The 25,353-nt window shown below is 36.5% G+C and overlaps 1 protein-coding gene across 1 annotated transcript in view; it reads right to left on the bottom strand.

The window, feature by feature from the left end:
• Positions 1-5,597, bottom strand: part of Syx16 (syntaxin 16) — a 142,182-nt gene extending 136,585 nt beyond the window's left edge. Inside the window, exon 1 of the mRNA XM_090396222.1 lies at positions 5,425-5,597. Coding sequence (XP_090252348.1) covers positions 5,425-5,520 — 96 coding nt within the window. The 5' untranslated portion in view covers positions 5,521-5,597. The remainder of the gene's footprint in view (positions 1-5,424) is intronic.
• Between the last annotated feature and the right edge of the window lie 19,756 nt (positions 5,598-25,353).

Raw genomic sequence — 25,353 nt, 5'->3', positions numbered from 1 at the left:
GTGACAACAGTTATGAGACAGTGTGGTGTAAAGTGGAGGTTGACAGGAAAACATTTATTTGAATGTCACTATAGCAAAGGGGCGGAGGGTGGTGATCAAGAAATGTATAAGCAACTTGGATTAGTGAACAAAGGAAGGGTAATTATTATTGGGGAATTTAATTATGGCAGTATAGATTGAAATTAAGAGATAGCATTTAGGAATAAAGAAAACTAATTTCTCATTTTCTTGAGAGATAACTATCTCAGGCAGCACATAAAGGAGAGCATGTGAGGATTGAGAGTTTTAGATCTGATCATTTCATCAGAGGATGTAATTGTGAGTGGGGTTTCACACTTTCCTTCAGTTGGTGAGTGACTGTGAAGTGATCACCCAGATTGTGGCTATTATGCAGACTTCTGTGAGGAAAGGATATATGTGAAATTATAAGGCTGGTGATTTGCCTTTCTTACCACACTAGTTACCCTTCTGGCTTGTGCCTTGTACTGTTCATGTGCCAGCTGGTCACCTTTCTCCTTAAATTCCATCCACAATTGTTTCTTTTTTTGCAGCTCCAGCTTAATGATGATATTCATCCATTTAACTCTCCCTTGATTTACTCTTCTGACTAAGTATGCCGTCTGCCATTATTTCCCTCAATTTCATAAGCTGTGCATGTAATAGCGTATACCTCTCGAGATGAGTCTTTTGACTCTATGAAGGTCTGGTAATAATAATAATTTCCCTTTAAACCATTTATATCACTGAGTACTGCCATACCTGCCGTCTTCTGAATTCAACTTCTCCATAAAGCACTTTCATATCTGTCTGTCAGCCACCAAATCACCAGCTTCTTATCCAACACTATTTGCTTCAAATTATGTAACAGAGTTCTAGTGGAATCCTTTGTAAAGTACAGCAGTATCACTGCAACAATACTGCTGTACTTAAGATGAGACAATATCTGATATTTGTTATTCATCTTAAATGAGGTGTACAGATATTGCACAGTCATCACTTTATTACAAAAAAGGCAGCAAAATTATCAAGCAAGATATCTACTCTTCAAGGGACCATGTCGTCTCTTATAAAGTTTCATATTCTTATCTCCCCAAGTCTTGAATTCTCTCTCTCTCTCACCAATTTCTCCAGTATCTTAACAAACCTCCTCAGATGCTGATTGGCCTATAATTTGCTACTTCTGTCTTGGAGCCTCCTTTATGCAGTGGGACTACTTTCCCTCTTTCCACTACATGGGCCTTCCCAGTACTGAGGGTTTAAATTAAACAGCAAGGTCAGAGAATCAGATAGTTCTCTTGCACATTTTCATAATACACAGGCTAATGTGCCATCTAATCCCAGGCACATTAAATGGCTATGTTCACATTGAGGTTCTGCAATATTCTAAGCATCTACATTTCTTCAGTCTGTATCAGTCAATGTCACATCCAGCATTTTAACACCATCTGGATGATATACCACCCACTCAAAATGATCACTCGGTAACTTCTGTTACCTCCCTACCATCAACAGTTGTTTAATTCATCCCTCCATAGTCATTATAACTTTAGTTATGAAAATTTTTCTCACTACAGTGTTAAAAAATTACTGGCAGTCATTTTTCTTTAGCAAGAACTGTTCCAATAGAAACTGTAAGGTCAGGTGGATCAAATCTCTCTATTTCTTCCTATCCACCCTTCATAAACACTATCGGTTCAGGTTTCTTTTCTCTAGATCTTCTCTTATCTGGTCTCTCTCCATCCTTTCCTATTGATTTAAGATCACATTTCCACTACGATTTAAAGTCATGCCCACACTTTTCCTGCTATTAATATGTAATTCATAATTCTGTGTCATGCTGTTCCATCTGTCCAGTTTTTTCTGTAGTTCTTTTGAACATGCCCAAAGTATCACATTATCTTTCTATTTTCTGGTCACTAACTAACTGCATCTAGAACACTATTCATCATCACAATGAACCAGATAAAAATGGACTGCAACAAGGAGGTGTCTTATCTTAAGTGTAAACCATTCTGAATTACCAAATTTAGTCTTTATACAGCTATTTCACTTAACATACATATTCTTTATCATGACTGTTTCTTCTTTTTCTATTCCAATCTTTTCCAAACTTTCCCAGACTTTTTCCTGTTGAACCCAATCAGAGGCTTTTTCCAAATCAAGAAATACCATAAACAGGCTTTTTTCGAATTGCCAGTGTCTTTCCATCATTTCTTTTGCAGTAAAAATCAGATCAACAGTTGATCACCCTTGTCAGCCTAGTTGGCTGAGCAGTTAGCATATCTGCTCTCCAGCAAAAAGGCTGTGGATTCAAATCCCAATGTGGGCATGGATGTTTGTAATGGTGGGCAGTAGATGGCTGGCATAGATGATACGGTTCACTGTAGTTGGTGGAGATGGAGAGTTGTAGAGTGGGTGACCTCCCTCAATGAGTCTTTGGATTCCTTAAAGGAGTCATGTAATAATAATAATTTTCTAATAGTCAAACTGCTCTTCTCTTAGACCTTCCTGTATTTTATCTCTTATTTTTGTTGCCATTATCCTTTCATATATCTTTGCACAGTGACACAATAATGTTATTCATTAACTATAGAGGAATTTCCCTTCTTCAACCTCCTTTAATATATTGGAACAATAATCTCCTCGGTCCAATTATCAGGTATCACCTTCTCCAGATTAGTCTAAAGAAACCAAGGAATCAAACCCAGATGATATAAATGGTATGTAAATTACCTGGACTGGAAAAGAAACTGAGAATAAGAACACTGAACATACTGGCTATCATAACATTTAGAAAGGTACCAACTTGGTTAGCCTTCTCTCTGCCAAACTAACATTTACAATGACCAACAATGCAAAATGGTATTACATCATTATGTCCTTCAAGAACATGCTCACATTTGTCCTGTGTTGTCTTTAAAGTGTACTGTTTCAAAAACCTGAATTTTCTTTTTTTTCCCTCTAAGGTTTCGAATATTTTTACAGTATATATTAAATCATATGTTTAAACAACATCAAGGACAGTTAAGTCCTTGATGCTGTTTAAACATACTCCCAATTTAAATACCTACAATGGACATCCTTTTGATCACCCACAAAGCAATGAGTTACTGAATCCACAAACAAGCATCAGCTAGAGACCATGGGATGATGCATTAGCAACAGATCTTCCATCGTTTATTTATTTATTTATTTATATATATATATATATATATATATATATATTTCTACTACAGAACCTAAACAGAGCAGAACATGAGTGTCCTCATTGCATGAAGACCACTTTAGATGATACAAAGGCTAATGTTACAAAAATCCTTCATTTTTGTTCTCTCAGTCTCTGTTTACAACACCCCCCCCCCCACCACCACCACATACACACCACCACCACACACATCCTCTTAGGCAATGCATTCCATGTGGCCACCACAATCCATGAAAAAAGCCTAATTCGCATTTATTTGCAAATTTCAGAAATAGTCCCTTATTCTACTTTTGAAAATCTCCCATGTCCATCTGGAAACTATCTCAAGAAGTTTTGTTTTAATCACATTACCAATCTTTATCTATATTCTTCATATGAAATGCTCTCAACCTATCCTCAAAGTCAACGGCTTAAATGTCATCTTCTATAGTCCTAATTCAGTTATCTGTATTTGTGTCTTCTCCAAAAATTTAGATCACAGGTTTAAATTTTCTTCAATATTTATTATTACTACTCCAAAAAAAAAAAAAAAAGTCGTAAAAATAAAACGTGTGACAGCAGATGGAGCATTGTATACATGCACTCTCGCTAAAATCTTTCTTGCTTGACACTATTTCAAAAGGAAGGGATATGCTTCATTAATCAAATACTTTAAGACAGACAAAACAAACAAAGACAGTAAATTCTGTATTTTGACAGACATTCATATGAAGAAGAACCATTTGTTGTGTGACACGAAGGAAACATGTTGCCAAAGATAAAATAAAGGAAAATCATTATCCTTATATCGTTACCTTATTAGGCAATACATTCCATGTGGCCACCACAATCCATGAAAAAAGCCTAATTCACATTTATTTGCAAATTCCAGAAATAGTCCCTTATTCTACCTTTGAAAAATCTCCCATGTCTATCTGGAAAATCATAATCCTTATATCATTATGCTTATTGTGATAAGTAATTAAATTATAATAAAATATTTCCAAATCAAAATCAAAGGAAAAACACATCGCCAAAAAACTACAGTAGGTAACTACTGAATTTTCAGAATTGGTATAAAACCTCCTCCAACAATATGATTTACATTAGTAGTGCCAGACCTCCATGGACACATTTAGGATGAAAAAAAAAAAAAAAAAATGTGAAGAGGAATTTGAAAATTGGGAAAAAGTACAATACTGCAATCGCAAATGGAAAGAAATTATACATAAAATTATATGTCAAAATAAAATTACCAAACAAAGTGCAAGTTTTAAGCATGTGGAATCAATTTTTAATCTGCATGCCAGGTAGCTTATACAATGCAAGATCTCTTACACTAAAAGGCAACTAATTGGAAAACAAAACTCAGTTCACTGCTCAGTTAATAGTAGGATATGGTCTTGAAAGAAAACAATCTAGCCAACTTAAAGGAAAACATATCACCTTGTCAAATACAATTATTCCTACTATTATTATATAGGCATCTCCATGGAGTCCATCAAAAACAGGTCCATACAGATTACCATGTAAAAGTGTTTTCCCAAAGTTCAGAGGTTCTTTTTATTATTATTATTATTATTAAAAAAGTAAATTTATCACACTAGTAAAACTGATGATATTTTTACTGGTATCTGATAGCGGTTAGGCCAAAAGCCCAAATAAGTAGATATACCCAATGTTTACATTTTTCTTTTATTATTATTATTATTATTTTTAATAACTTGATTTTTCGCTGTTTTCGGGTTACATGCCATAACTGAAGACCTATATTTTCTAAGAACCGGTAGATGGCCAAGAATCATACTTTGAAAAACACTACTACAAATCATCTGACGCGAGACTTGTCAAATACAATTATTACTACTGTTATTATACAGGCATCTCCATGGAGCCCATAGACTCATCGCGGAAGATCATTAAAATAAAATAAATGCATTAATCAACAAGTATTAATACCTATACAATAGTCATGTTTTGCCTTGAAATCGTTCATCTAAAAAGCACACAAATGACTCTGGCAATGTATTCCACTCACTCACCACTCTCCAGGCAAGGGGTAACTAATATATATATATATAATAAAAACTCGAGGTAATTGTATAGAAAAAAATAGCTTACTATACAAGGGTAACTAGAGAGAAAATTTTATCCAACAAATATATCCTACCTAGCTTCAACATTTCCGCGAAGCTTCAAAATGACTAATTTCCATTTAAAAGTACTATCAATATACTCACCTGTTCTGAAAATAGGTATTTACTTCTCAGTGCATTATTACGCATTAAGATAAAAACATCTGTCAAACTTCTCACGGTTACAGCCATTGTTATCATTCCTTTTAACTTGACGCAACGTGATCCATCAAATAACACACAAAAATTATAACTTTTACCACCCCTTTAACTTCTTGCCAATTAGGAGCTCAAATCTAGCGTTGCAAAGAACACGATGTGAGAGACATCTGAAAATTTATATATATATATATAAATTTTCAGATCTCTCTCTCTATATATATATTTTTTCAGATGTCTCTCACATCTGAAAATTTATATATATATATATATAAATTTTTAGATCTCTCTCTCTCTATATTTTTTTTTTCAGATGTCTCTCACATCGTGTTATATATATAAAAAAATTAAAAGATTGAATACATTGGTACCGGTCTTTGCGATTGAATAATATTTGTATTTTAAAGTTTAATTTGTATGATTTTACTTTTAAAATGAACAAAATTCACTATAACTTGAAACACTTTTAATGGGGAGAAAATACTGAGAAGCACACCTGTTCTTGAAATTCAAGATTTGAAAAACTGTATTTCTTATTTAATTTGGCTGCTTCTAAAAGCTGTCTATTTTGTTTTACTCTCACAAAATAGTCCTTGCAAGTACAGTATCTGTAACATTTTTTGAAATGATGATTTCACTTTTTATGAGGTCAGCTGAGCACTTGTTTCTTGAGTTTGTCCATTTTAAGTTCGTAAGAGAGAACACCCTTTCTACAAAGGCATTACTATAGTTCGCCCACCGTTTGTAGGTCTCTCATTGGCATTTTGCCAAGAATAGTCGATTCATGCCGAAGGGGAGAAAGAAATGAAGGATGTACGAATTGGTCGCCAAAATGCGAAATCACGTGCTTTCTTGTCTGTCGCTGTACTAGTAGTAGCTTGATTTTTGTTGTCGCTTTTTTGCAAAAAAAAAAAAAAAAAAATCAGCTAACGCCTTTTTATTCCCGTATATACGGGAGTAGGCGAGGCCATTTAGCCCTATCTAACTTTTGGAGACTGAGTGGGCAATTCAATCTCCACTGGTACCCAATCAGAGACACATGGCCCAAGGCTATCACTAATTAAGCGGTACGCAGTGAAGAGAGACGGCTCAAATGTGCCGCCATCTCGTGGTCTCTAACCCTAACACAATATATTTAATGTCTGAAATAATGTGGGTTCTACGGTCGATTTTCTTGAGTTTACAGGACGAAAAACTCGAGTTTCCGGGAGGAAAAACCTGCTTGCCCGTGCCAGAGATCGACTAACTCGGGAACCGGTCGAAAAAAGGCTTAGAAAAATTTCCTCTAGTCGCCGACTAGACTCGAAACCAAGACTTCCTTCGTGCGGCCTAGCGCGGTGGTGTGCAAACGCCACATCCACTGAGCTACACAGGCTCTCGCTTTTTTTTTTTTTTTTGCATTACTTTATTATTATTAATTTATATGATCGATCCAGTACAGTCAACAAGTTCTGTTATTAAACGTTTCAGTAGCTCTTGCAAAAGAATATTGAATAATGTGCTGATATTTTGCGAAAAATAATCGTCAGAAAGCCGTCTCCTTGTTCCCCTTTCTCAAGTCATAAAACGTGCAAGTGCAATTGCGGGCGTATCGGGGTCGACTGTTAAAAGAATTCGTAGGGAATGAAAGGATGAAGGTAAGCCAACATTTAAATCTCCTAAAAAAAAAAAAAAAAAAAAAAAGCGCCAGAGAAAGAAAACCATCGAAGCCGTAGCTTTGAATGATTTTGATGTGACGTTATAAGAATTATTCACGAATTTTATGTAGTCGAGAAAAGAGTGCCAACTATTCCGAAATTGATTCCTCTGGTTGAAGAAAAAATTAATTTTCCTTAGAAAAGAGAAACTTTAAGGAAAATACTTCATGAAATCGGATTTTGTTTTAAAAAGTCCCACAATAAAAGGAAACTTATCAAGGAGCGAAGTGACATTGTTTAATCTAGAACGCAGAATTTGAGAGCAATAAAGCGTTTCAGGGAGGAGAAAGGACCGATTGTTTATCTAGATGAAACTTGGATTGATAGTAATTTAACTTATGGAAAATGTTGGCAGTCTAAAGAAGAATGTGGAGAGCTACAAACCGGAAATGCCTCGCGGCGCATAATAATTTTGTGTGCGGGTGGAGAAATGTTTTTTTTTACCGAATTCAAACTTACTATACAAAGCCAATACAACTACTGGAGATTACCATGGGCAAATGAATTCTACGATCTTCGAAAAGTGGGCAGAAGAAAAACTGATTCCAAACCTTCCTAAAAATGCTGTTGTTATAATTGATAACGCTTCATATCACTCTATTCGATTAAACAAAGTTCCAAATTGGTCTAATAAGAAGCAAGTTCTTATGGATTGGCTCTCTGCAAATAACATTTCTCATTCCCCAGATATGCGAAAAATTGAATTGCTTAATTTGGTCAAAAGAAACTCGCCTGCAACTAAATTATTTAAATTTGACACGGTGCTCAAAGAGCATGATTTCTAGCTTTGAGGCTACCACCATATCATTGCGATATTAATGCTATTGAGTATGTTTGGACAGAAGTGAAAAGTTTCATTCGCCATCGCAACGTAACTGGGGATATTGACATGTCGAAACTTTTTAAGCTTTCAGAACAGGGGATTGAAAGTATTACAGTTCAAAGCTGGGGGAAATATTGCTCTCATGTCACCTGATTGGAAAATATGTATTGGGAAAGAGAATTATCGAAGAATTAAGTGAAAGTGATGGCGATTCGGACACCGATTCAGATGACTCTGAAGATTAAAATTAAAATAAAGATTAAAATGAAGATTAATTAAAGCATTTGATAATGGTATTTTTTTCCAACATTTTTTTTTTTTTTTGCATGGGTTTGTTAAAAGAGTCACAACAACTCAAAAATAATTAATCGGTTTAAAAAATTAAAGTGTCTCAGTTCTCTCAACTGTAAGTTTAGACTATCTAAGTTCATTTGAAAAAAATTATATTTTACTGTATAATTATTTTTATTTTATAGAAAACTTTCTTAAAAATAAACTTAGTTAAATTTTTGTTTTATGCTATACCCTTTTTTAATTTTGTTAATGCCCTACATACATTTTTCCAACTGTTATACAAGCAAAGTAGTTACACTTTAAAAACAGCAATGTTCGTAAAAGAAAAGCTAAATTTTCCGACCTGTAATACTAAACAAACTCATCCCAGTAGACAGATTGATTACCCTATTATCGGAATGGATTCTCCTTTTTCTTACATGCGCAGAAGTGTCCAAAGATCTCTAATCGGTGGGCGAACTATACCAGGAATGCTTAAAACAAATCGTATGAACTTATAGAGATAGATTGGGATTTCTTTACCAATATTCTGAATAATCTTTTTTCATTTCATACCTAAGGTCTCGCCTGCTGTGTAGTCCACTCTGTACAGTCGACAGGGTGTAGCATAAAAGCAGCCTACCTCGTGGCACGGCCTAATAAGGGCGCTCGTTCAGCCATATTGCGGTAGGCGCCATATTACGGCAACAAGATATTTTATAAATATACGGCGTTTAGTTTAGTTTATGTGCTTATTACATTCTAATAATAAAAAATTATAGTCATACATGCTAAAGCTAAACATTTTAGAACACATTTATTAGATCAGTGCTTTTTAAAAACTTAAAGCTTATAAAGTGTTATTGTGCGATATCCCAGTAGAGCAAACATTTAATTAATATTATGTAACTGTTTGGCATTAATGCCTCTCTTGGAATAAAAACAAAATAGCAATTAGAGATTTTCTTATATGTTATCTTATTCTTATCTTATCTTCCTTATAGAAGGTGCTAAGCAGGGCAATTGGTCGGTAGTTTTCTGGTTTGTTATTGGTTTTTCCTGGTTTTAAGATAGGGATAATTTTTGTCCTCTTAAACTCTTTTGGAAGTCTACCAGTCTGGAGGATGTTAGAGAAAAGGCAAGCCAACCACTGTCGAGCATTTTGGCCTGTCTTCAACAGGAAATCGGGATGAATTCCATCGAAACCTGGAGCCTTGCCTGGTTTCATATCCATTAGAGCAGTGTTAATATCTTCAAGAGTGAAGGGCCGTGAGTATAGAGGGTCTGATGGTCTGTTATATTTCAAATATGCAAGTTCTCTTTTTATTTGAAGAGTGTGTTGTTTGTCATTGGTGGTATATCTTGAGGTGTTGACAATATGTGATGCATATTGGTTAGGAGAAATATCTGATTGTTCCCGGACAGTCGGGGTGCCACTACCTAGTTTTCTTAGAAGGCTCCACGCTTTTCTACTGGAGTGCCGAAAATCGAGTCTTTCTACTGTTTCAGTCCATTTCTTCTGTCGGTTGGTGTCAAGGCTGTGAATGAGTTCATCTGCAATGTCTGGATCGCCACACTCTAGATATTCTTGATACAGTTTATTACTATCATCATCCCATCCAGGGATATACTCTTTCCGGAAGCCTCTTGGTATGATCTTCTTACCTACAGCTAAGACAGCTCCTGCAAATCTCTTGTAATTGCTGCTTGTTGGAGGGATCCAACGGACATATTTGCAGACAGGCAGAAAATGTATCCCTGTCGGCGCTCTGGAAGTTCCAACGGGGACGTTGGATGGATCTGACAAAGGGTACCTGCAGACCTACCTCTAATATAATTGGTCTATGTTGGCTTCGGGGAAAGTTGGAGAGAACTCTTCTCGATGTAGGTAACAGTCGTCCACTGTTGTCTTGAGTGACGAAGCAGAGGTCAGGGTTGTACTCCCTGTTCCAAGCTGCTGACCTAAAGGAAGATCTATCTTTTGCATCGAAAATTAGGTGCAAGTTGTGAATTTCTGCCCATTCAGTCAAAGTCTCTCCGCATTCATTGTAGCGTATTTCCATAGCGTGTGGTGGCTGTTAAAGTCTCCTATATGTATCGCATGGTGGTTGTGCACTGGTAGAACTTGTGGAGGCCACCAGAGGGAAGGGGGTTTATACACGTTGGTAATGGTTATGTTCCCTATCATAGTTGTTAACAGATGAACGCTGCCGACAATGCTGGCTGTAACGATGTGGGAATCTTCTAGGGTATTACGTACATAGGTGGCAAGGCACTGTAAGGATGATGGTAAGTGGCTCCAATGATAATGTAACCAGAATTTCGCCCCCTGCGGTGGAGCTGATCATCATCCTTACAGTGAGTCTCTTGAATAAGAACAACGTCGACATTGTTGTCATATAAAATCTTTGAGAGGTATTAACATTTTGCTCTACATATACCCTCAAGGTTAATTTGACAAATTCGAACTAGAGGTCCAATATTCCTAGTCATCTTGTACTTAAGAGAGCTAATTCGTGTGTTTGAGTTCATGTGTGCTGTAACCAGGAGATCGAGAAGATAGTCTGGTTGCCAAGTCGCTCTAGCTCTTTAGCGTTATTCAGGATGCACCACGAGGAGGCGAGCTAGGATTGCATCCTAAAAAAAACTGTAACAAAAGTAAAACATTCGATCCAAGACCCAAATGAAGATTATGTGTTAATCTTTTTCGTTATAGACCATCCTAGTATACGAGAATGGTCTATAACAATAATTTATGTTTTTCATTTCAAGATACAAATACACAGCACATTGTGAGTTTCTTTGTAATATAGGATGTCATTCATTTGCTATTTAGTTCGCGCTGATGGATGCACGTTTTGTGTAGAGTAGAAGTTGTTTTAGAATGATGTCACCTCTACCAAGATAACGATTCATTTTGGTTTGGTTGAAATTATGGAGAAAACAACAAAGACCTGAGGGACTTGAATATTATGTCTGATAACTGTCCTGTAGCCCACTTGCTGACTGTTAAAAAAAAAAAAAAAACTTTCTTATTATAACAAAGTACGAAAAAGTCCCAATCAATGTTCTAAGGAAACAATACTATTAAAAAAGTAATCTGTTATAGCAAACTCTTGACTATAGCATACAATTTCCCTACTATTAGGATGTGTTTTCTCTAGTGATAGTGAAAAGTGAAATACACCTACTAAATTCTCAAAAAAATAATAATAAATAAATAATAAACAATAAATAAACAATCTGCTAACGTCTTTATATTCTTTATATTCACATAGGGATCAGACAAGGTAGATCAAGCCCTTTCTAACTTTTAGAGTCTGAAGCGCAGCTAGACTCCACTGTTAGTCAGTCAAACATAGTTGTCCCAAGTATTGCACTAAATTTAAATGGCATCCAGTGAAGAGTTTGTCGCAAAGTATCCCCATCTGTTCCATAACCTTAACGGAATATATTCTTGTCTGAAATAGTGTTGATTCTAGGGTTGAATGTTTTTGCAACCAGAGTTTCTGGGAGAAGAAAATCCGCTTATCCGTACAGAATTGATTAACTCAGGAACCGGTCGAACCTTTAGTTGGTGACTAAAATCATACTCGAAGTTTCCTTCTTTCTTTTTTTTTCTTTTTTCTTTTCTTTTTTTTTTTTTGAGCGGCCTAGTGCTGTGGATGCAAACGATGTTTCGACAGGGATACTCGTGACTCTATTATGAAATTCTGTCGAGATGTAATTGAAAATTATTCCTGAGGAGCGGCTTATACTTAATTCGTTACTTTTATTCTATCGCATGTGTACACATAGGACATATTATTATTATTATTATTATTATTATTATTATTATTATTATTATTATTATTATTATTATTATTATTATTATTATTATTATTATTATTATTATTAGCTCAGTGGATGTGGCGTTTGCATACCACCGCGCTTGGCCGCACGAAGGAAGTCTTGGTTTCGAGTCTAGTCGGCGACTAGAGGAAATTTTTCTAAGCCTTTTTTCGACCGGTTCCCGAGTTAGTCGATCTCTGGCACGGGCAAGCAGGTTTTTCCTCCCGGAAACTCGGGTTTTTCGTCCTGTAAACTCAAGAAAATCGACCGTAGAACCCACATTATTTCAGACATTAAAATATATTTGTGATAGGGTTAGGGACCACGAGATGGCGGCACATTTGAGCCGTCTCTCTTCACTGCATACCGCTTAATTAGTGATAGCCTTGGGCCATCTGTCTCTGATTGGGTACCAGTGGAGATTGAACTGCCCACTCAGTCTCCAAAAGTTAGATAGGGCTAAATGGCCTCGCCTACGCCCGTATACGGGAATAAAAAGGCGTTAGCTGATTTTTATTATTATTATTATTATTATTATTATTACGGGAAACTCCAAGGAGTCCTTAGACTCATCACGGGAAGCACTAAACATCACATCAAGAAAAACTACTCAGCATTTACAGAGTATCTATCATACTTTGCTTTGAACGCCTTCACAGTCATGGCAACAAACTCTGGCAGCTTATTTCACTGATCCACCACTCTCCAAGTAAAAATCCTAGTTCTAACACACTTGCTAACTACACCCTTCTTCAGTTTCCATGGATGGCCCCTGGTTCTCCCATCATCAGACCTGTTTTGAAAAATTTCATCTGAATTAATCTTGTAAAAATCCTTCAGATATTTGAATGTCTCAATCATATCACCCCATTTCTGCCTATCAACCAATTTCTGTAACCCACAGACCTTCAACCTGTTCTCATAAGGTGGTTCATTCCATAGAACAGCTATCATTTTGGTCACTCGCCTCTGGAACCCCTCTACCTCCTCCCCATCAAGAATAAACCCAGAGGGCCCAGATTCAGGCACAGTAGTCAAGATGGGGTCTTATTAAGGCTTGATAAAGAGTAACAATAACTTGCTTCTCTCTGCTAGGCATAGAAGTTTTCAGTAACGAAGTGATCTGATGAGATTTAGCCACTTTTGCTATGTGCCCCTAAACTTAAATTCCCTATCCACCAGCACACCCAAATCTCTGGTTTCCTCAATCTCTTGGATAACAGTTCCACCAATGTGGTATACTGCTGCTAATTTTTTCACCCCAAAATACATAACGTTGCACTTTGCTACATTAAACTGACATCCATTCTCATTAGCCCAGACTGCAAATCTAATCTAATCATCTGACAAAATTTTGACATCATGTACATTCACTATTGCTCTATCCGACTTTGTATTATCAGCAAATAAATGAACGGTTCCTCTCAGATACTTTCCTATATTAATAATTAACAAATTAAACAGAAGTAGTCCAAGAACTGAAAACCCTGCGACACACTACTGGTAACAGGGCTTCTTTTGAACTTCACTCCTGAATAAACTACTCTCTAATATCTCTCCATCAACCCTCCTACCCATCTCACCAACCCTATATCCATCCCCATGTGCTGCAGTTTACTGATTACATTCCATGTGATGTCCAGCAATATCGTTGTAAATCCATTACCTTTATTCATCCGTCACTGTGTTAAAATTCGTGAGCAAGTTACTGAGGCATGATCTACTCTTCAAAAAACCATACTGTCCTCCATACAGTATCCCATTTTCATCTATCCATTCCTGTATTTTGCCCTTGGCCAATATCTCCAAAACCTTGAAAACGATTCCTGATATGCTGATCGGTCGGTAATTTGCAACAGCAGTCTTGGAACCTATTTTATGCAATGGAACTATTTCCCCCTCTTTCCACCCCTCGTAAGTAATCCGGAGCTGAGACTTAAATTAAACAATATGGTCAAGGGAACTGACAATTCCTTTGCTGGTTCACGTAAGACTCGAGCTGGTATACCATCCAATCCCACAGATGTATTTACATTAGCGTTTTGAAATATACTAATCACCTCCTTTTCATTCACTTCTATTCCTGTATCATTGATTCGTTCTCTCATTCCTGCAATGTCACAGCCTGGATGATATACACTTTCAAAATGTTCGCTTAGTAATTCTACTATTTCAGCTGATTCAGTTACCTCCCCGCCATTCGCATTCCTTAGAATCATTTTGCGTTTACATTTTCTCTTTTACTTGCAGCATATCGAAAAAACTGTTTGGAATTCACTTTAGCTGGCATTGCTGATTTACTTTCATAATCTGTTTTTGCTTTTCTTACAACACTAGTTACCCTTGTGGCCTGTGCTTTGTACTGTTCGTGTACCTGCAGATCACCTTACTCATTAAATTTCATCGATAATTGTTTCTTTTTCTCAAGCTTAATGGTGTTATTCATCCATTTAACTCCCACTTGATTTACTCTCCAGACTCTAGGTATGCAATCAACCATTTCCCTCAAACGCTCCTTTACCACTTCCCATTCACTATCAACATCTAGCCCTTGCAGATTAACATGCCATGGCATTGATCCAAGCAATCTCCTAAGCTCGTCATACCAGCCCGGTAATTCTACATGTATCCTGTCTTAATTGAAAATTCCACACATTTAGCCACTTCCCAGGTCCACCTTATGATCACTCTGTCCAACTGGTGGCAATATGGTCATATTCATAATAATCGATTTCTCAGATGCAATTACTAGGTCAAGCACTCTCGAACTCCTAGTATATTCCATTACACGCTGTCTCAGGTAGTTATCCCTTAGTTACTGCATAAAATTCATTTCCTTCCTTCCACTTTTCCTTTCCTCCCTCCAATCAATGTTACTATATTTGAAATCTCCATAACAATTACCTGTCCTCCACTCATTGAGGCTATTTGCCTATACATACTGTCTCCATCATCTATTCTATCGCTTGGTCTATAGCAGCACCCAACTGTAAATTTTGGTCTGCTGACCTCAGTCTCACACCAAATAGCCTCAAATGTGCTATTTTCACTATCCTGAAGTTGAACTTATATTCTCTTTGGTTGCAGTTCATCAGCTATCATCCATAACACTTCTTCTCCCATTCTTTTCTCTCTGTCTTTCCTGAACACACTATGCCTCTCACATTCTATCCCACTGACCATATCATCTTCTGTTAGACATGTCTCACTAATGTGTGGCCAGGAAAAACTAGCCAAATCCAAAAATTCCTCCCTCTTATTCCGAATACTCCTGGCGTTAGTGTTCATAAAATGCAGAAGTTCCCTAGCCCCACTCCTTATTTTGACACCTCATACTAACTATTCCAGTTTAGTTTGTTATCCTTCGTCCTAACTCAGGCATATTATACACATTCTTACACTCAACTGCCTCGCTGATGTCTGCATGTCCACTTAACAGCATCCCCACCCTCCCTAAAAGCTCCAGTTTCCCTGATTCTGCACGGCTACTTTCACTTCATTCAGCAACGATTGTTCCAGTCTCCAAACACCAAATCCATTCAGATGAAACCGTCCTCCTTGTATAAGTCATTTCGCCCGTCAAACTCACTCCACACATCCGCAAAATCCACTCCATTCCTCCTGCATAACCTATGCATAGAGTTATTCGCAATTATGGCCCTCCTCTCAACTCTACTCTGTCACCGCCGCAACAGACTAACTATCCTCTCTTTCACTCTTTCCTTTTGCTACCGCTAGTAATCTTTCAAGTCTTCTCTCATAGCAAATTTTTCACCTTTTAAATCATTCGTTCCGGCCACTATTATAATTTCTTTCACCTTATGCTTCTGTGCTCTAATAGCCTCGCTTATATTATTAATTTTCGCTCCCCGAAAGCGTGATTTTGTCAAACTCTCATCTATTACGCCTTTTATTACTGAATCGCCATCCTTAATTTTTCTTTCACTCCCGATCATGTTCTTATTTATCTTATCACGCACTTGGTTCGTTTTGTTATCTGATCCACTAGGTAGACATTTTTGTAATCGCTCCTGCTGCCGCTTCGCTCTATGTCACTCCGTGCAACCGAGCTATCTCCCTCATTGCAGCTAACTCTTCATTTATATATATATATATATATATATATATATTTTTTTTTTATCAGTCAACCCATTCTCTCGCTTTGTGCTTTTACTTTCACCATCAACTATATCACTTTTAAACTCACTATCTATACTATCTGGCGTTACATCACAATTTTTTATCACACATTCAGAATTTTCTATCGCATTCTGACTTTTATCCATTGTTATGCTTATAACAGTTTTTATAAAATAAACATTATTGTTATTATTCATGACATCTCCAAGGAGTTCGAAGACTTATCGCGGGAGGATACCTATTGTACAATTCTCCGTCTCCACCACTACACAGATCCTCTACTACAACTTTTAATAGCTTTGCGTTCAGTTGAAGTATAATACCAAAGGAGACACTACTTAGAAAAATAGAAAAAGCTGCTTCTTTTCTCCCTCCACAAGATGCAAACCTTCTACGTATTGGATCAATCTTTATTATCAATAACGCAAAACCACCTGCAGACAACATTACTTCAACTGAACGCAAAGCTATTAAAAGTTTAAAAATCAACAGAGATATAATCATCCTCCCTGAAGATAAAGGAAATGCAACAGTCATCCTGAACTCCGATGATTACAAGAATAAAATGATTGAATTACTACATAATGATACCTACTCAATACTTGAGAGAGATCCAACTCGTGAACTTCAAAATCGTACAAACAACTTATTAAAAACAACAACTGAATTATCCCGAAACGTCCGTTTATCTCTACGCTCTCTCCATCCGTTAATTCCTCGCATATATGGTGTTCCTAAAATCCATAAAAAAGAATACCCCATTACGCCCAATTGTAGAAGGTATCGATTCTCCTACATACAATCTTTCAAAATACCTTGCCAAATACCTCAAAAGTTTTTCAGGGAAATCACCTTCCTTTATCAAGAACACTACAGAATTTGTTACATACATCAAGGATATTACAGTTGATGAAAATGATATTGGCTAGCTTGGACATAACTTCTTTGTTCACTAATGTCCCAACAGATGAAGTCCTAACATTACTCAAGGACAAGTTATCCAAAAAAATGTTAGCCTTGCTTACACATTGCATCAGGTCCGGTTACTTCAAATTTCAAGATAATATATACAAACAAAATCATGGACTGGCTATGGGTAATCCTTTATCTCCGGTTCTTGCAAATATTTACTTAGAAGATTTTGAAACCAAGGCTATCTCTTCCTTTATTTTAACACCTAAAGTTTGGAAACGTTATGTGGATGATGTCTTCATTGTTTGGAGCCATGGACATGAATCCCATATGGTTTTCCTCGAACATCTCAATAGCCGACATCAAAGTATTAAGTTTACTGCTGAGCTTGAAACGGATAATTCCTTGCCTTTTCTTGATGTCAAACTGACTCGCTCTTCTGGTAAACTAAAAATATCGATATATAGAAAACCCACACATACCAACAGATATCTGCAGAGTCAGTCCCATCATTTCCCTCCTCATAAGCTTGGAATAATTTCCACCTTGGGACATAGAGCCCGTTCTCTTCTTGATGATCCAAATGAACTGCTTTCAGAAATAAACCATCTGAAAACTTCTTTCGAAGTTAATGGATATTCCAAGAAAATCATTAACAAATTCCTTCTTAATCCTCACAGACATCACTCAGAAGAAACAAATAGATTCAAAAGCAATATATCTATTCCTTACATAAGTACTGTTTCATATAAATTAGCGAAAGTTCTAAAAAAATACAATATCAGAACCTTGTTCACTCCACTTCCAAAGAACCGTTCCTTAATTAGCCACCCAAAACCTTGTCATCAACTCAAATACCCTGGCGTATATAAAATATTATGTGACTGCGATATTCCTTATTTCGGGCAGACAGACAAATCTGTCGAAATGCGTATGTAAGAACACATGAGAGACATTACTTACAAGAGACAGCGAGCAAGTGCATTATCAAGTCATATCCTCTTCTCGGCTAATCCTAATGATGATAACCAAAGTCACAAAGTCTGCTGGGAAAAATCTACAAACATCTTCCGTTGCAGCGACGAAATAGAGAGAAAAATTGTGGAATCGAGAGAAATCATCTTCAATCCTGTTCATCTAAATAACAACTTAAGCTACAACCTCCCAGATAGTCATTCAGCTGTAATCATGTACTGGCGTTCACGTGATGCAGCAAGCACGCACTCTCCCAACAATGCAACAAATGAAAGAACAGCTTCAAATACAACTACAACGTTTTCATGCTAATTATGTATAAAGACTGTCTATGTTGTTCATAGTCTTTTAACCCTTAATGTTTAGTGTTTTTTCTTTTATAATGTCACCTGAAGAAGGCTATTACAGGCCGAAACTAGTAGTGTTTATATTAAAACCTTTTTAATTAAATCTCGGTTCTAGTCATTCAATTTTTTTCATAAAACTATGTATGTTAACCGAGTCAATGATCATTCTGTAATATTTATATATATATATATAAAAAATCAGCTAACGCCTTTTTATTCCCCGTATACGGGGAGTAGGCGAGGCCATTTAGCCCTATCTAACTTTTGGAGACTGAGTGGGCAGTTCAATCTCCACTGGTACCAATCAGAGATAGATGGCCCAAGGCTATCACTAATTAAGCGGTACTCAGTGAAGAGAGACGGCTCAAATGTGCCGCCATCTCGTGGTCCCTAACCCTAACACACTATATTTAATGTCTGAAATAATGTGGGTTCTACGGTCGATTTTCTTGAGTTTACAGGACGAAAAACCCGAGTTTCCGGGAGGAAAAACCTGCTTGCCCGTGCCAGAGATCGACTAACTCGGGAACCGGTCGAAAAAAGGCTTAGAAAAATTTCCTCTAGTCGCCGACTAGACTCGAAACCAAGTCTTCCTTCGTGCGGCCAAGCGCGGTGGTTGGCAAACGCCGCATCCACTGAGCTACACAGGCTCTATATATAATTATAAATATATATAATTTTAAACCTAGTTTTACGCCATTTCCCAAGTAAGCAAACAGATAAACAAGTTAAGTTTGCGCCTGTTGCAAGTCTAGCTGATCCCACAGGTAATGCAGGACCAAGGCAACTCGTGGTAAAGGTAGTATAAACTCTGATCACTAATCTTAATATTTACCCTTAATGCCAAAACACATCTCCTAGAGGAGATGTATGATGTTTTGTATTAAAGGCAAGGGGGCCACTACCGAGACCGGTTTCAACCTTTATTGAGGTCTCATCAGTGGCAGCCAGGCTAGAAATACCAAGATTTTAGTAAAACAGAGCTTATAAGTATTTTACCAGAACAAATTTCCATAAGGTGTTTTAACCTTATTAAATAAAAATCTCAGGAGGAGATATAAATGTAGAAAGTATTTTACCTTGGGTATAATAAATATTAAAGATACATATACCCATTCATAATCGAAAATTCTATATTCAAGGCCATCTCCTCAATGATCATCGCCACAATCAACGATTTTAAACTGTGGTTCTCTTCTCATGCTGTTTTAGGTATTATCTTTCAGTAGCCTCAGCAGAATTTAAAATGAAATACAGAAGATATTAAGGTATGAACAAGCAGGTTTTAGAACATATGGGAGTACTATGCATCACATTTTTTTTTTTACTTTAAGGCACATCATTAAACAAATGATAGAATTTAGAAGTCCATTATATTTAAATTTTATAGATTTTCCTAAGGCCTCATGACACGCAGTGAACTTTCAGAGAAGATGTGGCATTCCACTTTCAAAAGAGAGGATAGGATAGAGACTATATGGTAGCAGCTTGGAAAGAAATAAAAAAAACTGAAGTGCCACACTCAATCTAATGGCTTGGAAATATGGAGTTACCTATTCTCGTTTCTGTAACATTTGCTAAGTTACAGGAGGAAGAAAAGGAATTAAATGAAACCCTATGTCACAGGTAGAAGATCTGCATTATGTCAATGACATTGATTTGATATCATCCAAATACAATGATGCGCAAACAAAATCTGAAGACGAATAATAATAATCGCTGGCCTGGTTGGCCGAGTGGGTAGCGTATTTGCTCTCCAGCCAAAAGGCTTCATATTCGAATCCCGCGTGGGCATAGATGTTTGTGATTGTCTGTAAAAATACTAGTGGATGGCATGGGTGTAGTGGCGGAGACGGAGAGTTGGAGAGTAAGTGCCCTCCCTCGATGAGTCTTTGGATTCCCTGGGGGTGTTACGTAATAATGATAATATTAATATTCGTATGGAGTTCCCCTTTCTCTCCAATCCCTTTGGAGGAGCGGTCTGATCCCTCCTAATGGGGGGATTAAGTATACATATTTTTCATGACTGTACATCCGTGTGTTGTGTTCCCGGGACAGAGTTGCCTGTTCTGAGGGACGAATAACCCGAGTTTTCCAATTATAAAATCCCTCACCACCGTATGAGACCGACTAACTCACCTTTTGTCGAAAGAGATCACGTCTTGGAAGGGAATCGAACCCAGGTCTTTCCGTTCAAAGGGCTTCGTTTATATCGACTGAGCTACGGAGGATCTTCAGTTTCTCCTAAGTTAGCTAAAGTTCTCAAGAAATTTAAAATCCGGACTTCTTTCAATCCTCTACCCAAGCTCCGTTTCTTACTCAGTACTAAAAAAAACATAACAGCTTGAAATATCCTTTCGTTTACCATCTTTGGTGGAACTGCAACATGTTCTATTTTGGTCAAACTGAAAAATTCATCGAACTTCGTCTAAAGTAATGATTCCCAACCTTTTATGCTTCACATAGCCCCTCCCCACTCTCAGAAATGTGTGTGTAACTGGTGTACCCATTGTATAGATAGATTCCCATTGTTATACTATAACTATAGTTTTTTATCTATCTATACAATGGGTACATTGTATAGATAGATAAAATATAGATATATATATATAGATAAAAATATAGATATATATATATAGATAAAAAAATATATATATATATATATATATATATATATATATATTTATATATATATATATATATATATATATATATATATATATATATATATATATATATATATATATATATATATATATATATATATATATACGAACATAAAATTTTGTATTCATAAATTAAATAAGGTGACCCCTACGCACACGAACAGTACAAAGTACAGGCCAGAAGTTCTTTCGATATGCTGAAAGTAAAAGAAAAATGTATACGACAAAATGATTCTAAGGAATGCCGATAGCAGGGAGGTAACTGAATCAGCTGAAATAGTAGAATTACTAAGCGAACACTTTGCAAGAGTATATCATCCAGGCTGTGATATTACAGGAAAGAGAGAACGAATGGCTGATACAGGAATCGAAGTGAATGAATGAAAAGGAGGTGAATAGTATATTACAAAACTCTAATGTGAATACATCTGTGGGATTGGATGGGATACCAGCTCGAGTCTTACGTGAACCAGCAAAGGAATTGTCAGTTCCCTTGACCATATTATTTAATTTAAGTCTCAGCTCTGGATTACTCCCGAGGGGTGGAAAGAGGGGAAAATAGTTCCATTGCATAAAATAGGTTCCAAGACTGCTGTTGCAAATTACCGACCGATCAGCATATCAGGAATCGTTGTCAAGGTTTTGGAGATATTGGTCAAGGGCAAAATACAGGAATTGATAGATGAAAATGAGATACTGTATGGAGAACAGCATTGTTTTTGTGAAGGGTAGATCATGCCTCAGTAACTTGATCACGATTTATAACACAGAACAGCTGAACTGCATAAGGGTAATGGATTTACAGTGATACTGCTGGACTTTGCTAAGGCATTTGACAGGATACAACATGGAATTCTAATCAGTAAATTGCAGCATATGGGGATGGACATAGGGGTGGTGAGATGGATAGGAGGGTGGTTGACGGAGAGATATCAGAGAGTAGTTTATTCAGGAGTGGAGTCCAAAAGAAGGCCTGTTACTAGTGTTGTGCCACAGGGTTCTGTTCTTTGACCACTGCTGTTTAATTTGTTCGTTAATGATATAGGAAAAGCTCTGAGAGGAACTGTTCATTTATCTGCTGATGATGCAAAGTTGGGTAGAGCGACAGTGAATGCACATGATGTAATAACTTTTCAGGATGATTTGGACAGGCTGGCAGTCTGGCTAATGAGAATGGATATCAGTTTAATGTAGCAAAATGTAAAGTTATGCATTTTGGGGTGAAAAAATTAGCAGCAGTATATCACATTGGTGGATATCCTTCGCCAACTTTCTGTACTTCAGGAGGTTGGCAAAGCCAGAGATTTGGGTGTGTTGGTGGATAGGGAGATGAAATTTACTGGGCACATAGCAAAAGTGTCTAAATCAGCTCATCAGATCACTTGGTTACTGAAGAACACTTTGACTAGCAGAGATAAGCAAGTTATTGTACTCTTTATCGAGCCTTAATGAAATCCCTACTTGACTGCTGTGCCTAGATCTGTGCTCCTGGGTTTCTTCTTGACCAAAACGGTCACTCGCCTATGGAATGAACTATGGAATGAACCGTACAAGAACAGGGTGAAGATCTGTAGGTTACAGAAATTGGTTGATAGGCGGAAAAGGGATGATATGATTGAGTCATTCAAATTACTGAAGGGTTTTTACAAGATTAATTCAGAGGAATTTTTAAGAACAGGTCTGGTGACGGGAGAACTAGGGGCCATCCATGGAAACTGAGCAAGAGTGTGGTTAGCAAGGGTGTTAGAACTATTTTTTTTTAACTTGGAGAGTGGTGAATGAGTGGAATAATCTGCCAGAGTTTGTTGTGGGTGGCATGACTGTGAATGATTTCAAAGTAAAGTATGATAGAGACTGTTCGAATGCTGAATAGTTGTTCTTGATGTGAAGTTTAATGCCTCCCTCGTTGAGTCTAAGGACTCCTTGGAGTTGCCCGTAGTAATAATAATACTTTTTTTTTAGTTTTTAACATTTTATTATTTCTCAGATAAATTACATCATGAACACAATTGTGCATAACAGATACTTGCACGTACATAATGTTTTTTTAAATTTTTTATAATAATAATAATAATAATAATAATAATTTTTAAAATAATAATAATACTTTATTTTTGTCTCTGATAAATTGCATACATATGATATAGAATTCAAGCAATGATACTACATTTTCTTTCATGTGATTCAAGAGCACTTTCTAATTATAATTTGCGTAATACTATAACAGGATAATTCTTGTGTTATTAGTTTCAATTATAATATCACCATAATTTATGTGTACTATTGTTAAAGTTGACATTGTAATGTAAAACTGTAACATTGCATGTTAAAATTTAAAGGTTTTTTTTTTTTTCCTAAGTTTGGCAAAATATGATCGTATACATTCATAATATGATCATTCATGTGAATAATATATTAATATGTTTAGTTTTAATATTTTTTTAAACTGTAATAACATTTTGTTTATCATAATACAGGGTATTTACATATATACAATGAAGCGTACTATTACAATTTCTGTTCTGTACAAAATGTAGAGTACAGTGATTTATATACAGGGTGGCCATAAAATAACTTTCCCTCTTTGGAGGCATCTGTAGCTAAAACCAATAAAGGGAATGAGACCAAATTTTATATTGACACTATCGAAGTCATGGGGAGATGATTTCCGAGAAAAAAAGATTTAGTACCAAAAGTCTCCGATAGGGGAAATTTTAGCGCTGGTCGAGCCGAAAGCAGTCAAATATTTGCAGTAAACATAAGTAAAAAAGGATTATGCAAATTATACTGTTAGTATGTGACAGCAGCGCCATCAATTCCACTTAAAGAGGGATTGGGAACGGTTAGGCAGTTATTCGAATGACTAACTGCCTAACCTGACTGACGAATTGTGCTCAATATGCCTACCTTGCCTCAGCATGCTTTACTTGTTAAGTTGTTTTACCTTAAATAGTGCAATGCAGTAGCGGCCCTTCGGAATTTAGAAGGCTTCATAATCAGCTGTAGCACTGAGAGCTATGATTAAGAAGTTTGAAGAAACTGAATCACTATGAGTTAGACCTGGCAGAGGACGGAAAGAAGTGCAAGAAGAGACAGTAGCAGATGTTGCTGTCGATTCTGATGAATAAAACATTATTTCCTGTGAGTTCAATCACTACATTAATTTCTGTGTATCTCGCAAGTTGTTGTTTTAGTTTAATTATTATTATTATTATTATCATTGTAATGCGCCACATATCCAGCTGGAATGAGTGACGTGGCTGTCGTTTACACCATCGAAATGTTATTATTCGATTTTATCTGCCTTTAATGTAATTATCTGCTTGTTTTCGGCTCCGTCAGCGCCAAAATTTCCCCTATCGGTGACTTTTGGTACTAAACCTTTTTTTTCGTGGAAATCATCTCCCCATGCCTTCAAAGGTCTCAAAATAAAATTTGGTCTCATTCCGTTTATTGGTTTTAGCTACAGATGCCTCCAAAGAGGGAAATTTATTTTATGGCCACCCTGTATATATATACGTATATACACATAGCGTATATACATGTACACAATTAATAATAATAATAATAAAATAATAATTGTTTCTTCTGTTTCTTTGTGAGGCTCTTCTGATTTCTTCCTCGAAGCTTTGCAGAGCTTATCTGAGGAAGATAATAGATGGTGGTGGTTTCATGGTTATGTTCCTATATCCGGTCATAAGCCAAGTGTTGATTTTACTGTTTGTTGGTATGTGCTTGGGATAACACTTCGACTGATATTACACAGTTTTACTTTTTTTTTGCAAGTAGGGTTGGATTTTGACATGGTGTGTTTGTTCGTGTCCTTGTAGTGGTGTTTTCTGAGAGCAGTGGGTTTGTCATAGTGTGTGTGTGTGTGGGGGGGGTTACAGGAATTTCACTAATTTTCATTCTCGCTATATTTATATAGCGCCTGTTTCAGCTCTCTGTATGTTCCTAGGTTTCTGTCATCGAACAGCAGTTTGTTCATCATGTCAGGTACATACATAGAAGTTTCGGGTGGCTTTGCCATATGATTGTTGTACTTATATGTTATGTAGTTTGTTGACTGTGGTCTTGTTATTTGATATGTTGTTCTGGTTACTCTATAGGTTGGGCTGTAGTAATGTTTTAACATGACTGTGTAGTGGCATAAGTGTTTCACCTTAAATATTTTGTGTTCTGTCCGTGCTGTCTGCATAAGTGTGGGTTGT

The sequence above is a fragment of the Typopeltis vanoorti genome, chromosome 1 (assembly GCF_054136105.1).
Source record: "Typopeltis vanoorti isolate ZY-2024b chromosome 1, IOZ_Tvanoo_1.0, whole genome shotgun sequence".
In the NCBI taxonomy this organism is placed as follows: domain Eukaryota; kingdom Metazoa; phylum Arthropoda; class Arachnida; order Uropygi; family Thelyphonidae; genus Typopeltis; species Typopeltis vanoorti.
The sequence above is the reverse complement of the archived record's forward strand: the minus strand, read 5'-3'. Positions and strand labels throughout refer to the sequence as shown.